This window comes from Bombina bombina, chromosome 3 (assembly GCF_027579735.1).
Source record: "Bombina bombina isolate aBomBom1 chromosome 3, aBomBom1.pri, whole genome shotgun sequence".
Taxonomy (NCBI): Eukaryota; Metazoa; Chordata; class Amphibia; order Anura; family Bombinatoridae; genus Bombina; species Bombina bombina.
The window spans coordinates 1,218,805,420-1,218,822,291 of NC_069501.1; the positions used below are offsets into that span (position 1 = coordinate 1,218,805,420).

The 16,872-nt window shown below is 35.4% G+C and overlaps 1 protein-coding gene across 2 annotated transcripts in view; it reads left to right on the top strand.

Moving 5' to 3' along the window:
• The first annotated feature begins 507 nt into the window (after positions 1–507).
• Positions 508–16,872, top strand: part of CLNS1A (chloride nucleotide-sensitive channel 1A) — a 35,718-nt gene continuing 19,353 nt past the window's right edge. Inside the window, exons 1-5 of one of the 2 annotated variants that reach the window (XM_053705080.1) lie at positions 508–749; positions 1,918–2,054; positions 4,719–4,838; positions 4,913–5,026; positions 10,088–10,261. In XM_053705080.1, the coding sequence (XP_053561055.1) occupies positions 625–749; positions 1,918–2,054; positions 4,719–4,838; positions 4,913–5,026; positions 10,088–10,261 (670 nt within the window). In that variant the 5' untranslated portion in view covers positions 508–624. The remainder of the gene's footprint in view (positions 750–1,917; positions 2,055–4,718; positions 4,839–4,912; positions 5,027–10,087; positions 10,262–16,872) is intronic. The other variant, XM_053705082.1, reaches the window with a different exon arrangement.

Here is a 16,872-nt window from a genome sequence, read left to right on the forward strand (position 1 = left end):
CCATAAAAAAATAAAATTTAATGACAGTATTTTTTTTAATTTCCTCTGCAGCAAGTTAACTGGTGGACCTGCACATATCCATACCTATGTTGGCTACAAGGAAATGATCCAGATGTGCACGTTTGCCTATGTTCTTAACTTGTTAGTAGAATTTAAACAGATTTACCAAAGCGGTATATGTTTTTGTTTTTTATGTATTAGGGTCATCAGTAAGTGACATCCTGCTGCCATATAGCTGATTATATTGTGGTGGGTGAATATTTGGGTACTTAATGGTTTAGAGGTAAACCCTGGGATGCCACATGGTCATAATAAAGCGTTTATCCCCCATTGTTGTAGGAAAGAAAACATATGATGAGTTTTGTAAAAATTGTTCTCATACAATTTAAATACCAGCTAATTAGTTCTATATCGTTCATAAAGGAAATCTTTGGCGGCGTCCTGTTTCTATGGTTACTCACCGGAAGTGGGATGCGCTCTCTGCATAGGTCACTTCCGGCCTGTCAATAAGCGGGCTGGTGGTGGTGTGTACGATCTCGCGTGGCGTGCAGTTTCTCGTACGTTCAAGCACGTTTAGTGTTCGTAGCCGCATAGTCTCTCAGTAGTAACCATTTACGTTCTCCAATGAGCCCTAGTTTGTTAAACAGTTTCGCGCCGCCTGAAAATGGGGTCCGGCGGCTGCAGACAGATACTGAAGCGGTGCTTAACGGAGAGAACCTGGGCCTGGGCACCTTATACATCGCGGAGAGGTAACTGTGCACATATGTCCTGTATATTATTTACTTGTCGCATGGTACAACTGTCATTTATCAGCATCCCCTATAGTGACTTGTTATTCTTTAGGTGCTATCATGAAACGTGCGACGTATTATAAAATTGTACTCCCAGTCTTTGTTTTAAATATAAATACAAATACTTGTTCCTAAATAATGTACAGGCGATCTCTCAATTTTCATAATAGCTCCTACATTTTATATAGTCTAGTTATGTCCTCTCTATAGTTTATATTTATCTGGGCACACTCACACTACCTATGCACACTCCACTCTTTCTTAACACCATCTTTTTCCTCTCCAATCTCTGCCCCTGTTTACCCTCTCAGAAGTAAGTTTAAGCACTAATGATGTTCCTATAGCCCTAGAGGAATATATTCTTGACCTTAAATGGATATATAATATCCCTTTGTATAATATTTGCAAACATTCATTCACTAACTTTCACTCAACACTGATAAATTTCCACTTCACTTTAGCTACCTGAAGTGCTGGGAGGTATGTTGACTTATCCTTTAATACATAATATAAATAACGTTGGCTTTCCTCAATTATTGTACCTCTGTACCAGCTCATTGGTGCAAAGCTACAACCACCAGGAACTATAAAATGGATTTAAAACTTATTTTTTAGAGTTTATATTGAGGAACTCTTACATTAGGGACCACTTTCCATGTGAACAGTTCCCACGAAGGAGAGGGGCAAAAGTATATGATTAAGCGTATTACTTTCCTGCAAACTATTAGAAATAATAAACTTGCTATGATTTTATGCTTTGGTAATCAGTGGTTGCAATTTTAGAATTCCAATTTAAAGCACTTTAGCATAATATGTTTACATGGATGTAAAACAGGAAACTGGCAACACTAACAGTTCTGCTTTTCTAAATGAACTATTGCTAGATAGAATTTGCACCTAGCAGTTATTCATGTAAGTATATGGATTGCATCTATTGTCTGAATTGATTATGAACCATAATTCTTGTAAATCACAAATGAGCTGACATATATACAAGTGTGTAGCAGTCTTTGTTTTTTTGTTTGTGGCAGTCTTTTTGTTTTGTGTGTATATGTGTAAAAAAACCTAACAAATATATATCACACACACACACACACTCTGTGTAATATGTATATCTTTATTTCAGTCGTCTCTCGTGGCTAAATGGAGCTGGACTGGGGTTCTCGTTGGAATATCCATCGATCGGTTTACATGCCATTTCTAAGGACACGGCTGCTTATCCAGAGGAACATCTATATGTTATGGTGAATGCCAAACTGGGAGGTTTGTAAATTTCTTCTATATAATTCTTGGTTATGCTTCATTTCTGTAGGGCTGTGTATTAAAAATCACGAGATAATGAAGTAACTTACACCTTGTCTTATCTTGCCTAATTTAGGCAAACACATAGCAGACAGTCATAAATGCCGCATGTTTTGAAAAGTTACAGGTTTTGTAATACTACTGCATCTTTTTATATGAAACAAAAACCTATGAAATAGTGTAGGTGATATTAATCAGTAGACCTAGCGCAAGTATATACACCTCTAGCTCCCTTCAATGGGTCTCCTAGTAAACCTTGTGATAGTCAGTGATAAAAGTAGATGAAGCGAGCGCCAAAAAGGCTAAGGTGAATGTGTAAAGGTCACAATTTTATTATACACAGTATAAAACACAATGTGTTAAAGTATAAGAAATTTGTTTACTTTCAGTTGAATGGCGATGCGTTTCGGCCTGATAACAGTCCTTTTTCAAGACTATCTTGAAATATGCCTGTTATCAAGCCGAAACGTGTCGACATTCAACTGAAAGTAAGCACATTTCTTATATCTTAACACATTGTTATATATTGTCTGCAGTATTGTTTTTCTTTCTTTTTTCCTCAGGAATAATTAGGATTTTTTTTTTTTTTTTTTTCCTTATTTACTGATGGATATCACCAATTAGAAGACATAAGAAGTTCACTCTTACACAATTACCCTAAACACCTTTATTGTTGCAATTTGTATTTTTGAATTTTTAGACTTCCTTTTTATATCAGAACTTCACTATTTTTTGACTTTTTTAAATTTTTTCACTATTTTTATATTTCATCACCATTTTTTCACCTCTTTTTCATCAGTTGGACTTTAAGTTTTTTTGAACATTTGAACATTTTGGACACTTTCGTCCAACACACTGGGATAACTTTATTGGAATTCACATCAAATAATTTTACTGGGACATTTTTTGAACAATATATGCATTGGCCACTTATTTCCAACTGTATGTGAAAATTGTTGTCTTTCTAATAGACTGATGCTGTTTTTGCTATAACTGTTTAATATTTTATTTTTGTGAATCATAGATCCATGAATTTTAGCTTAATTTGTGTTTTATACTGTGTACAATAAAATTGTGAACTTTATACATTCATCTTTAGCCTTTTTGGCCCTCGCTTAATCTACTTTTATCAAACTTTTATATAAGGAACCCTTATTTTATGTGCTGTTTATGGTTAAATGGAGCATGACATAATGCAATAATGATTCATTATATTTTATTCTACTATTATGAAATTAAGCAGCAGAGTATTCTCTGGAAAACTTAAATGTTCTTTAAAAAAAAAAAAAAAAATCCCTCCCCTGTATCATGTGACAAGTAAGCAGCAAAAATGAGCAGCACCACCAATCTCTTCAACAGATTTATTAGAGAAGTACAATCTGTACAGTTGAAACAGCCAGACCACAAAACAGTCAGCAGCCAATCACAAAATGCATTTACATATATACTGTGCACTTTTGCACATGCTCTGTAGGAGCTGGAACCTCCAGAAAGTTTACATATGAAGACTGCGTATGTTTATATTGGAAAGTTGTTGTTGTTTTTTAAATTATGCGTTTATCTGAATAATTAAACTTTTGACTTTGGTGTCTCTTTAAACAGTAAATAATTGCTAAATATATAATGTATTCAAAGCAAAGATTGCCCTGAAAATATGTATATGCTTTTTTTTTTTTTTTAAATTATTAGTTTTAAAGGGACAATCTACAATATATTTTTTTTTTGTTTGAAAATATAGATAATCCCTTTATTACCCATTCCCCAGTTTTGCATAAACAACAGTTATATTAACCCCTTAGTGACCAGACCATTTTTCAATTTTCTTACCGTTGAGGATCAGGGCTGTTTTTAAATTTTTGCAGTGTTTGTGTTTAGCTGTAATTTTACTTACTCATTTACTGTACCCACACATATATACATTTTTCTCGTCATTAAATGGATCTTTTAAAGATACCATTATTTTCATCATATCGTATAATTTACTATAATTTTTTTTTTTTTTTTTTTTTTTATAAAATATGATGAAAAAAAATGAAAAAACACACTTTTCTAACTTTGACACCCAAAATCTGTTACACATCTACAACCACCCAAAAACAGCCATGCTAAATTGTTTCTAAATTTTGTAATGAGTTTAGAAATGCCTAATGTTTACATGTTTGCTTTTTTTGCAAGTTATAGGGCAATAAGTACAAGTAGCACTTTGCTGTTTCCAAACCATTTTTCCCCAAAATTAGCAATAGTTACATTGTAACACTGATATCTGTCAGGAATCCCTGAATAACCATTCACATGTATATATTTTTTTTCTAGTAGACAGCCGAAAATATTGATCTAGGCCATTTTGGTATATTTCATGCCACCATTTCACCGCCAAATGTGATCAAATAAACAAACAAAAAAAACCACACCACCCTTATCAATACTCACTCACAAATAAAAATGTTTTGCCTGCAAAAGTATTGTAAATCTAAAACAATCATTGGATCTGAAACAGAATTGTATCTTCTCCTTTTTTTTTTTTTTTTTTTTTTGTTGAACATTTTACTTGTAGCAATGAGTGTGATAAGATGACCGACAATATTCCTATTGTACAGCATTTTCTAATTCTTATAAAATATGCAGATAATGAAGAAAAAGAAACAATTGCTGAGGACGAAGGTGTAGAAGATGATGAGGAGAGCGATGACGATGATGAGCAGGCGATAACAGAAATACGTTTTGTTCCAACTGAGAAATCAGCTTGTACGTATACTGTGCAGATAGCGTTTACCATACTCATTGATCAAACCATTTATTTACTCTTCATATCTCCTCAGTAGGGGAAATGTTTTCAGCTATGTGCGACTGCCAAGCTCTCCACCCAGACCCTGAGGATGAAGATTCTGATGATGATGATTTTGAAGGAGAAGAGTACGATGTTGAGGCATATGGTTGGTATTTGCTATACATAAGTTAACTTGTGTTCTCATGCAATCACTATTGTGTTCTTTATGTTTAAATTATTTTTATTAGGAACAAGAACAAAAATCCGGATGTACAGTAGAATAAAGAATACAAAAGATTGAGCATTACAAATTTTAAAAGACAGTGTACATCAATCTGCGAGAGCTCTTATATAACCATTGGTATTGCATTATGTTGAGCCCATCACAGTTCTGAGTCTTTCTCTTTACCATCCTTCTGCTGCATAGGAAACAGTCTCAATACATTTGGCATAAGTATATCTCATCCATTAGTACATCTCAGACAAAACATTCGTATAACTCATACATAAGGATTTTTTTATTGCTAATAACATTATTTTACCTAAAAAAACGAGTAAATAATCGGATGCCGAGAAATAGTTAGTTTATTACACCATCCTCCAGTTCCTATTCAGCCTAGAGTTGGACTCTTTATTTGCCCTTGCTGACCAATATTGTCAATTGGGATAGTTAGCGCCATTTCTAAGATTCCAGTAGAACCAAACCTCATCATTTGTTTCTTTAGTACCTAGGGTCCAAGATGCGGATTCATACATACTATAGGTGTGCAGAATTTTATTTTTAACTTCCTGCCATGTTGGTGTGCCTATTTTCCAGTATCTTGCTATGTTTATTGTGTTCTTTAAAGGGACATTAGTTTATTTTTTTTTATTTTATTTTTTTTTTTTTTTACGTTTGCATAGTGTTTATCAGCAATTAAAGGACCAGTAAATAAAGTAGATTTGCATAATCAACAAATGCGTGATAACAAGACAATGCAAAAGCAATTAGTGTGAACTTCAAATGAGTAGATTTTATTTTTTTTTTTCTGACAAATTTCAGTTATGTCTATTTCCACTCCTGCTGCGTCATGTAACGGGTATTAGCCAATCACAAATGTATATTCTGTGAATTCTTGCACATGCTCAGTAGGAGCTGGTGACTCAAAAAGTGTATATAAAAAGACTGTACACATTTTGTTAATGGAAATAAACTGGAAAGTTGTTTAAAATTGCTCCTCTATCTGAATCATGAAAGTTTAATTTTTGACTCGAGTGTCCCTTTTTAAGCACTGAATTAAAAGGTTTATGCGCGTAAAATGTTTGAAATCATTTTTGCACAATCAACAAATTGAGTATCTTTAAAAAGCTGCTGGAAATCAAGCACCAGTTTTTCATGGGGGGGGGTTTACAGTAAAAGCAAGCAAAATAAATTATATGTTTTAATTAATTAAATACTTTTTAATCTTTGTGGTTGTGATACAAGATAGAGATCCTTTACAGTTTACTTCGGAAACACAATTTTAAGGTCTTTGTATATACATAGGAGATTTAAAGAGACATTCCAGCCACATGGATGCATTTCTGTTTTGTATAGAAGCATTTTTTGTGATATACATGTATTAGTTATAAAAATGCTTCTAATAAAAGATAAATGTTTCAAAAGTGTATTTAAAATGCTGGTGCATAGTGCATAGTTAAAGTGAAGGTAAACCTTGATGAATGAGAGCCCGTTTTATAAAAAATACTATTATAAACAGGGGCACTTTCATTCATTAACCCCTTAATGACCACAGCACTTTTCCATTTTCTGTCCGTTTGGGACCAAGGCTATTTTTACATTTCTGCGGTGTTTGTGTTTAGCTGTAATTTTCCTCTTACTCATTTACTGTACCCACACATATTATATACCGTTTTTCTCGTCATTAAATGGACTTTCTAAAGATACCATTATTTTCATCATATCTTATAATTTACTATAAAAAAAAATATAAAATATGAGGAAAAAATGGAAAAAAAACACACTTTTTCTAACTTTGACCCCCAAAATCTGTTGCACATCTACAACCACCAAAAAACACCCATGCTAAAAAGTTTCTAGATTTTGTCCAGAGTTTAGAAATACCTAATGTTTACTTGTTCTTTGCTTTTTTTGCAAGTTATAGGGCCATAAATATGAGTAGCACTTTGCTATTTCCAAACCATTTTTTTTCAAAATTAGCGCTAGTTACATTGGTACACTGATATCTTTCAGGAATCCCTGAATATCCCTTCACATGTATATAATTTTTTTAGTAGACATCCCAAAGTATTGATCTAGGCCCATTTTGGTATATTTCATGCCACCATTTCACCGCCAAATGCGATCAAATACAAAAAATCGTTCACTTTTTCACAAATATTTTCACAAACTTTTGGTTTCTCACTGAAATTATTTACAAACAGCTTGTGCAATTATGGCATAAATGGTTGAAAAATCTTCTCTGGGATCCCCTTTGTTCAGAAATAGCAGACATATATGGCTTTGGCGTTGCTTTTTGGTAATTAGAAGGCTGCAAAATGCCGCTGCGCACCACACGTGTATTATGCCCAGCAGTGCAGGGGTTAATTAGGGAGCTTGTATGGAGCTTGTAGGGTTAATTTTAGCTTTAGTGTAGTGTAGTAGACAACCCAAAGTATTGATCTAGGCCCATTTTGGTATATTTCATGCCACCATTTCACCGCCAAATACGATCAAATAAAAAAAAAGTTCCCTTTTTCACAAACTTTAGGTTTCTCACTGAAATTATTTACAAACAGCTTGTGCAATTATGGCATAAATGGTTGTAAATGCTTCTCTGGGATCCCCTTTGTTCAGAAATAGCAGACATATATGGCTTTGGTGTTGCTTTTTGGTAATTAGAAGGCCGCAAAATGCTACTGCGCACAACACGTGAATTATGCCCAGCAGTGAAAGGGTTAATTAGGTAGCTTGTAGAGAGCTTGCAGGGTTAATTTTAGCTTTAGTGTAGAGCTCAGCCTCCCACCTTAAACATCAGACCCCCTGATCCCTCCCAAACAGCTCTCTTCCCTCCCCCACCCCACAATTGTCCCCGCCATCTTAAGTACTGGCAGAAACTCTGCCAGTACTAAAATAAAAGGTATATTTGGGCTTTTTAGTGTGTTTTTTTAAGCATATTTACATATGCTGCTGTGTAGGATTCCCCCTTAGCCCCCAACCTCACTGATCCCCACCAAACAGCTGTCTAACCCTCCCCCTCTGCCTTAATGGGCGCCATCTTGGGTACTGGCAGCTGTCTGCCATACCCAGTTAAGAAAAAAGTGTTGTGTTTTTTTTTAGAAAAAAATCCCTTTTTCTGTAGTGTAGCTTCTCCCCCCACCCAAGACCAACCCTCCAACCCTCCAAAATCACTTTATTATTTGATTTATCTATTAGTGGCCTTTTGCCCCACACATGTATTTTTGAACTTTTCTGTAGTATAGCGGTTCCCACCCGCTCCCGCCCGTGCACGCGCCCGCCGCCCCCCCCGTGCACGTGCGCGCGCCCGCGCGCGCCCCCGTCGGCTCCGCCCCCGATCCCGCCCCCCTCCTCCTTAAACAGCTCACCGATGGCCGCCCACCCGCCTCCCAAGTCGGCTCCCACCCACCAACGATACCGGCCATCGATGTCCGGTGCAGAGAGGGCCACAGAGTGGCTCTCTCTGCATCGGATGGCCTGTTAAGGTTATTGCAGGATGCCTCCATATCGAGGCATCACTGCAATAACCGGAAAGCAGCTGGAAGCGATCAGGATCGCTTCCAGCTGCTTTCCACACCGAGGACGTGCAGGGTACGTCCTCAGGCGTTAACTGCCTTTTTTTTGAGGACGTACCCTGCACGTCCTCGGTCATTAAGGGGTTAAAGTTTAGAAAGCAGCTGTTTTGATTAAAAACTTACCTTTGTTCTTCTCACAGCCAGAGCAGCTTCCCCCACCCGGAGACCCTCCCTTCACACGTCATCAATGACTATTTTTTTTTAATCAAAACGGCTGCTTTCTAAACTTTGATGAATGAAAGTGCCCCTGTTTTTAATAGTATTTTTAAAAAAACGGGCTTTCATTCATCAAAGTTTACCTTCACTTTAAACACAGCACTTGATCATTGAGCCTAAGGTGCTTGTACTATCTGGTAATGACTTAATTTGTTAATTGCTGGCATGATACGACCCCCACTGGTGCTCTGAGCAGCTGCAGTATTTAAAATGCTGGTGCACTGAGACTATCTAGCTATGCTTCACATGCACAGAAAAATGTTAACACTAAAACAGTGATCACTTTTTCTAGAAGCATTTTTGCCAATGCATGTATATTGCAAATATGTTTTTTATTCAAAGATGTAATTCATCTATGTGCATTTAAATTTTGACCGGAATGTCCCTTTAAATTTAAAATCCAAAAGCAGAAGACGGCACTCACCATAGAGTCACAGAATCGTGAATTGCCACTTCCAGTGAGCCATATAGATTGAAAAAGACAATGTTTCAAGTCTGCTATTGCCTTTTAGTCTAACATTGTCCTTTTTTCAGTCTTTGGGCCTGAGGCTATAATTTCTTTTAGGTAGAAGTATCTACAAAACATAAACAGTAGGTAGTATAAAGAAGTATTTGTAAGTTTCCCTTCAATATAATAACACTTCTGATCCACTGTGACCGAAGTTTTTTTTTTTTTTAAATTGATTTTTCCAGCATAATATTTTAAGCAAGTTATGGAAAAACCCTTGTCTATTGTTTTGCTGTAAAGTGTTAGATTGCTGTCGAAAAAACAGCTTAGTGAATTTCCATGTCTGTCCCTTTAACTGAAGCAGGATATTGACATCATTCCTTTAACAGAAGCTTTTGCATTTACCATTTTCTCCTTACTCTTAGCTTGATGCTTTGTGACATCTGAGGTTTTTATCCTATTTTCTGAATTGGCTTAACGAGAGGACTCGTCTTTATAGCTCAATCCATAATTAGGATCGGGCCCATGCAGCCTTCAGTACAGTTTTTGTAAACCGAAGTATCCTATTAGAAGTAATATGGTTGTAATCTCACAGATTATGCTGGTGCTCTCGTCATTTAAACCTTTTTAAAATGCCGGCACAAAAATCTAAAGATCAAAATAGCAATAAATTTTATATAAAATGTTTTTTTGAAAAAAGGGGGAAAAAAACTATAAATTTAGTGCTGCCAAAATACAAATAATTTAATGTTTGATATCTTTGTGCTTTAGAACAAGGGCAGGGCGATATCTCAACATTTTACACCTATGAAGAAGGGCTGTCACATTTAACCCCCGAAGGCCAGGCCACTCTCGAGAGGTTTGAGAACATGCTCGCCAACTCGGTTAGTGGTCAGCACACCATGGCTGGGGTCCGAACAGAAGGCTCTGCACTGGATTATGAAGGTGAAACAGAAGCTACAGTTATTTATGTTGTCTTGGTTTCTCACGTTTCCCTTTCATTGACTAGTTGCACAATGTTAAAGGGATATGAAACCCCAAAAAAAAAAAGTTTCCAATTTACTTCTATTATCAAATTTGCTTTGTTCCCATGATATTCTTTGTTGAAGAGATACCTAAGTAGACATCTGGGGCACTACATGGCAGGAAATAGTGCTGCCATATAGTGCTCTTGCAAATTGGTAACATTCTTGTAAAGCTGCTGCCATATAGTGCTCCAGAAATGGGCCAGCTCCTAAGCTTACGTCACTGCTTTTTAACAAACGATACCAAAGAACAAAAAAGTTGTTTAAATTCCCGTTCTAAATAATTTTGGTTTCATATCCCTTTTTAAATATAATCTTTGTGCACTTTGTGACAATAACTTTTTCTTGAGTTGCCAAATTTTAGTAGAGCATTGAAGTGACAGTCATTATTTAGGAAAAAAGTATTAATAATTTAGATTCTTAAGAATGTTTAGAATGCTTTTAGATTTACTTTTTGTTTTAAAAAGGCAGTATTTTAATAATGACTAATATCCTGGGCACTGCATAACTAGTGTAGAATAGTCTGGTAATTATTAATGGTTCATATTCTGGTTGAAAACCAATAATTTAATATTAAAGAATTATTATAACAGCCCAAAAAATATTTTAAAATAGATTATTCCACATTGAATCAGAAGTACTTCATTATAAACTTTGATATATTCATGAATAATAGATTACCACTAGACGAATGCACTGAATTTATTTCTCACGAAAAAAAAATTGTTTGCATGCAAACTTTGTACATGTGGTCATGTAAGGAAAATCTGTCCACCGTTTCCTATAAGAAACATCATCAGATCTTCAGTGGAGCAGCTGGACAGCAGATTAAAGGGACAGTCTACACCAGCATTTTTATTGTATTAAAAGATAATCCATTTTATTACCCATTCCCCAGTTTTGCATAACCAACCGTTATATTAATATACTTTTAACTTCTGTGATTATTTTGTATCTAAGCCTCTGCAAACTGCCCCTTTGTTTCAGTTCTTTTGACAGACTTTCAGTTTAGCCAATCGGTGCCTGCTCCCAGATTACTTCACGTGCACGAGCACAGTGTTATCTATATGAAATACGTGAACTAACACCCTCTAGTGGTGAAAAACTGTTAAAATGCATTCTGAAAAGAGGTGGCCTTCAAGGTCTAAGAAATTAGCATATGAACCTCCTAGGTTAAGCTTTAAACTAAGAATACCAAGAGAACAAAGCAAAATTAGTGATAAAAGTAAATTGGAAAACTGTTTAAAATGACATGCCCTATCTGAATCATGAAAGTTTTATTTTGGCCTAGACTGTCCCTTTTAAAGAGATATGAAACACATTTTATTTTCTTTGCTGGGTCAGATAGAGCATGCAATTTTAAACAACTTCTTTATTCTGTTGGTACCCTTTTGTTGAAAAGCATATTTAGATAGGTTAAAGAGCTTGGCGCTAACTGCTGATTGGTGGCTGAACTTGTATGCCCATTTTCATTGGCTTACAAATGTGTTCAGCTAGCTTCCAGAAGTGCATTGCTGCTTCAATAAAAGATACCAAGAGAATAAAGCTAAATTTGATAACAGAAGCACTTTCTCCCATTTATGTACGTATTTTAATGAGCTTAGATTTGTCAAGAACAAGTGACACATCTGCGTGATGACTTCCCTATTGAATCGTGTAAATTTGAAGCCCTTCTTTCCAGTCTTAGAGTAACTGTTTTTTTTTTTTTTTTTTTTTTTTATTAATTTTTCAGAGAAAAATAAATATTACAAACTAATGATGTACATTAAGAAAAATAATAAAGCGTTGACAAGATTGGCATTGTTGGTAAATGACACGCACACTGTTAAAATGTGCTTCACGTTTACTGTTATTTGCGTTATTTAGAATTACACTTCACAATTAAGTTGTTTCCTTGAGGTAAGTGTAGTGTTACAGGTGATCACAGTTAGGAGTTAAACTTTACTTAATCTAGTTATAAACCAGGTGGAAGTGGTTTGTGGTAAGAATGTGCAGGTGAGATCGCTACCTTTGAGACCATGATGTTTTAGGTAGTTTCCTTCTAGTAGAATTCAACATTGAAGTAGAAGTCTAGTTTTCCTATTTTTAAAGGGACAGTCAACTCAAACATTTTTGTTTTAAAAGATAGATAATCCCTTTATTACCCATTGCCCAGTTTTGCACAGAAAACGTGGTTATATTAAATATACTTTTTACCTCTGATTACCTTGTTTCTAAGCATCTCCTGACAGCCCCCTGATCACATGACTTTATCTATTGACTTGCATTTAAGCCAATTAATGCTGTGTTAGAATCCACGGACATCAGCACAATGTTATCTATATTGCTCGCATGAACTAGCTTCCCCTGATGTGAAAAGCAAATACAAAAGCATGTGATCATGGGGCTGTCTTTAGGGACTTAGAAACAGACAGAAATTTAGAGGTTTAAAGGTTATAAAGTACGTTAAAGGGACAGTCAACACCAGTATTGTTGTTGTTTTAAAAGATAGATAATCCCTTAATTACCAATTCCCCAGTTTTACATAACCAACACAGTTGTAATTATACACATTTTACCTCTGTAATTACCTTGTATCTAAGCCTCAGCAGACTGCCCCCTTATTTCAGTTCTTTTGACAGACTTGCATTTTAGCCAATCAGAGCTGACTCCATGGTAAATTCACGTGCATGAGCTCAATGTTATCTATATGAAACACGTGAACTAATACCCTCTAGTGGTGAAAAACCTTCAAAATGCATTTAGATTAGAAGCGGCCTTCAAGGTCTAAGAAATTAGCATATGAACCTCTTAGGTTTAGCTTTCAACTAAGAATACCAAGAGAACAAAATTGGTGATAAAAGTAAATTGGAAAGTTGTTTAAAATTACATGCCCTATTTGAAACACGAGAGGTTTTTTTGGACTTTACTACCCATTCCCCAGCTTTGCACAACCAACATGGTTATATTAAAAAGGACAGTAAAGGCATTATCTATATCTTTTTTTTTTTTTTAAACCATAACAATTTTTGTGTTGACTGTCCCTTTAACCCCTTAATGACCACAATGTACCCTGTATGTCTCTGGTCGTTGAGGGTTTTTTCAGGACATAAAAGCACAAGTCTAGCAAGAACACGCTATTAATGCACTCCCTCCAGCAGGCTTTGTGGAATAGAGCAGTCTCAACGCTGGTGGCAAGACCGTGCTATAAAACAATAAAGTCCCAAAAAAAGGCCAGCGACATACAGGGTACGTCGCTGGTCCTTAAGGGGTTAATATAGTGTGGTTTTTGTAGCTAGTTTAGATTCTGAGGAGGGAATTAAAGGTGTTAGAGTAACTGTTTTAACCGCATGAACAAATTTTTTTGTTTTTTCATTAAAAGTCTTAACGAATGCAATTAATTTTTTTATATATATCCATCTATTTTTTAATATATATTCATGTATTTAAAATCACTGTAAAACATGAATAAATCTGATTTGTTTAAATCATGTATTTGACAAATTAACTCCGCATGAACTACAGTACAACTAAGACACATCAATAGACTATTTTATGAATACATAAAAAATATATATATACTTTAGAGCAATGTGGTCCAGTATTGTATAACACATAGGTTGAACTCATATGCCAGCAATAACACGTCTCTATTGTTTTTTAAATACAAACAATATTTAATTCTGCTAGTGCTAGAAGATACACAATCTGTACTAAACATAATTAAAGGGACATGAATCAAATTAAACAGGATTCAGATATTCTACAATATTTAAACTTTCAAACTAATTTCTATGATCAAATTGTGCAGTCGTTTTGTGATGTGCACATTTTGAGTCACCAGCTTCTACTTAGCATGTGCAAGATTTCAGTATATACATATGACTCTGATTGGCTAATGGCTGTCACAAGATACCGGGGACAAGGAAATTAAAATGACCTTTGAAATTTGTCTGAAATTCAAAGTATGTGTTATTGTATTGTCCTTTTTATTATTCATTTGTTGACACTAAATAATAATATTTGTAAGATGTTTTTTGTTTAGAAAAAGGAAAATTGCCTGGAGTTTATTCATATAAAGGATTCAGGATTTATTCAGTGAAAGTTGGACTTTAATTTCAATAGATGCATTACTTGCGCATTTTAGCTATGATGTGCTTACTTTACATACCATGTTCTGTGTGTTCGCTTGAGCGCTTAGTAAATAAAACCTAGGTGTGTATAAAATGTCCTAAATAATAATATAAAAAGTCTGTAGAGATTTTGTAGTACATAAACAAACATAGAAACACATTTTGACAGCAAAAAAATCATAATCTTCTATCCTGCTGCAGCACAAGCGTAATTGAATTCTCAGGATAGCCTTATGCATATCCCTAGTGTTCTTACATTCCAGTGTTCTCCACAGAAAATGTTGCCTGCTGGGTGCGGGCAGTGTAATATTTTCTAATATATCATTTTCTGCTGCCCAAAACACTTAATTGCATAGTTTTTAACATAAAATTATTTAATGTTAATTTGTGTCATAAAAAAAAATGTAACTTTAATATTCGCTAATTTTAACTTTTAATTTTGGCTAAAATTTTAGCTGGTGGTCAGTAAAATCAGCCGGTGGGTGCACCCGCTAAAAAGGTCCTGAGATCACTGCATTCACTTACATTTTTTTTGTCTATCACCTCAATTGAAAGTAAATTCCATGAATCGACCATCTTTTCTGCAAAAAGGTGCTAGTCCGAACCTGCCCTACCCTCTCATCTTCGCTTTTCAACATTTCTTTATATACTTTTCTGTTTCTATCATATCCCCCTCTTCCGTCTATCCTCTCAACTACACATATATGGCCTGATTATCAAAAATGTGCTGGAATGGAGAGAAATTGCATATTAAGCATTATATTGTATTGGTGTCCCTACTGCATAGCGAGATACAATGCTCTCACGTTAAAATTTGCATTTCTAGAATTGTTTGAGGTATCTGATGAGGCATCTTAGATAATCTCGCTGAATAAGAGCAAATTAAAGAATCAGGCCCATGGTCTGTCTAGACATGTTTTAATTTTTAGACCCTGTACTATTTAAGTAGCCCTAAACAGAATCTAGTTTATTTATATTGATATTATCTTCAGACCTGTACATAATATTCAGGATGAGCCCTAACACTTTTGTATCGCCTCACTTTTTCTGCCAAGCGTTTTGCATACCTTGCATGTTGTACTACTGCCTAGTTAACCAATTTTAAAGGGACAGTCTAGTCCAAAATAAACTTTTGTGATTCAGATAGAGAATGTAATTTTAAACAATTTTCCAATTTACTTTTATCACCAATTATGCTTTGTTCTCTTGGTATTCTTAGTTGAAAGCTAAACCTAAGAAATTCATATGCAAATTTCTAAGCCCTTGAAGGCCGCCTCTTCTCTCAGGGCATTTTGACAGTTTTTCACCACTAGAGGGTGTTAGTTCATGTGTGACAGATAATACTGTGCTCACGCATGTGGCGTTCAGGTGAGCCAGCTCTGAATGTCAAAAGAACTGAAATAAGGGGGCAGTTTGCAGAGGCTTAGATACAAGGTAATCACAGAGGTAAAAGGTATATTTATATAACTGTGTTGGTTGTGCAAAACTAGGGAATGGGTAATAAAGGGATTATCTTATCTTTTTAAACAATAAAAATTCTGGTGTAAACTGTCCCTTTTTTAAATCATTAGAAATAATTATTATTGTTCCTCTTTTAATATCATTAGTGAAATCAGTCACTTAGTAATGATGATTTTTATACGTGTTTGTTCAATCCTCCAGTTGATTATCACTACATATTTGATCAAGCCTGGGACATCAGCTGTTAAAATTATCACCTGACAAATTTGCTTCATTCTTTTTTTATTTGTTGAAGGAGCAGCAATGCTATATATCTCTCTATCTCCTCTTTTATGACATGAGTCCACGGATCATCTTAATTACTAATGGGATATTCCTGGTCAGCAGGAGGTGGCAAAGAGCACCACAGCAGAGATGTGTTAAATAGCTCCTCCCTTCCCTCCCACTCTATTCATTCTATTTGCCTACGTTAGTGATAGGAAGTGGTAAAGTGAGGTGTAAGAATAGATTCTTCAGTCAAGAGTTTATTATTTTTAAAGTAGTGCAAGATTGTGCTGCTTTGTTCTAGGGTGTAGCCGTAGTCCATATCAGTCTCTTCAGTAGAGCTTTGGTGGCTTTAGAGCAATGGGAACTTGTGGGACATAATTCTCACTGCGCCTCTCATATTATGATGCTGCCCTATCTTCTATAACCTGAGGTGGATTTACTCAGATGTTTATTTCTCCACAGGTCGATGTGAGGGATAGGACCTCTCAAGCCTGTGAGCTGCCTTTGCTGTCAGGCAGATGTAAGGTAAGTGCTGCTTTTTTTATTCTGGGGATCAAAAACTCAGAGCAAAAGTGGGCACTTTTATTTACACTGTAAGAAACACATAAGGCTCATTTAACAGGGGCACTTTATGTATGGAGAGTAATTTGACAGCCATAACTGCAGGCACTGGGGCTGGGAGTTGAGCTTA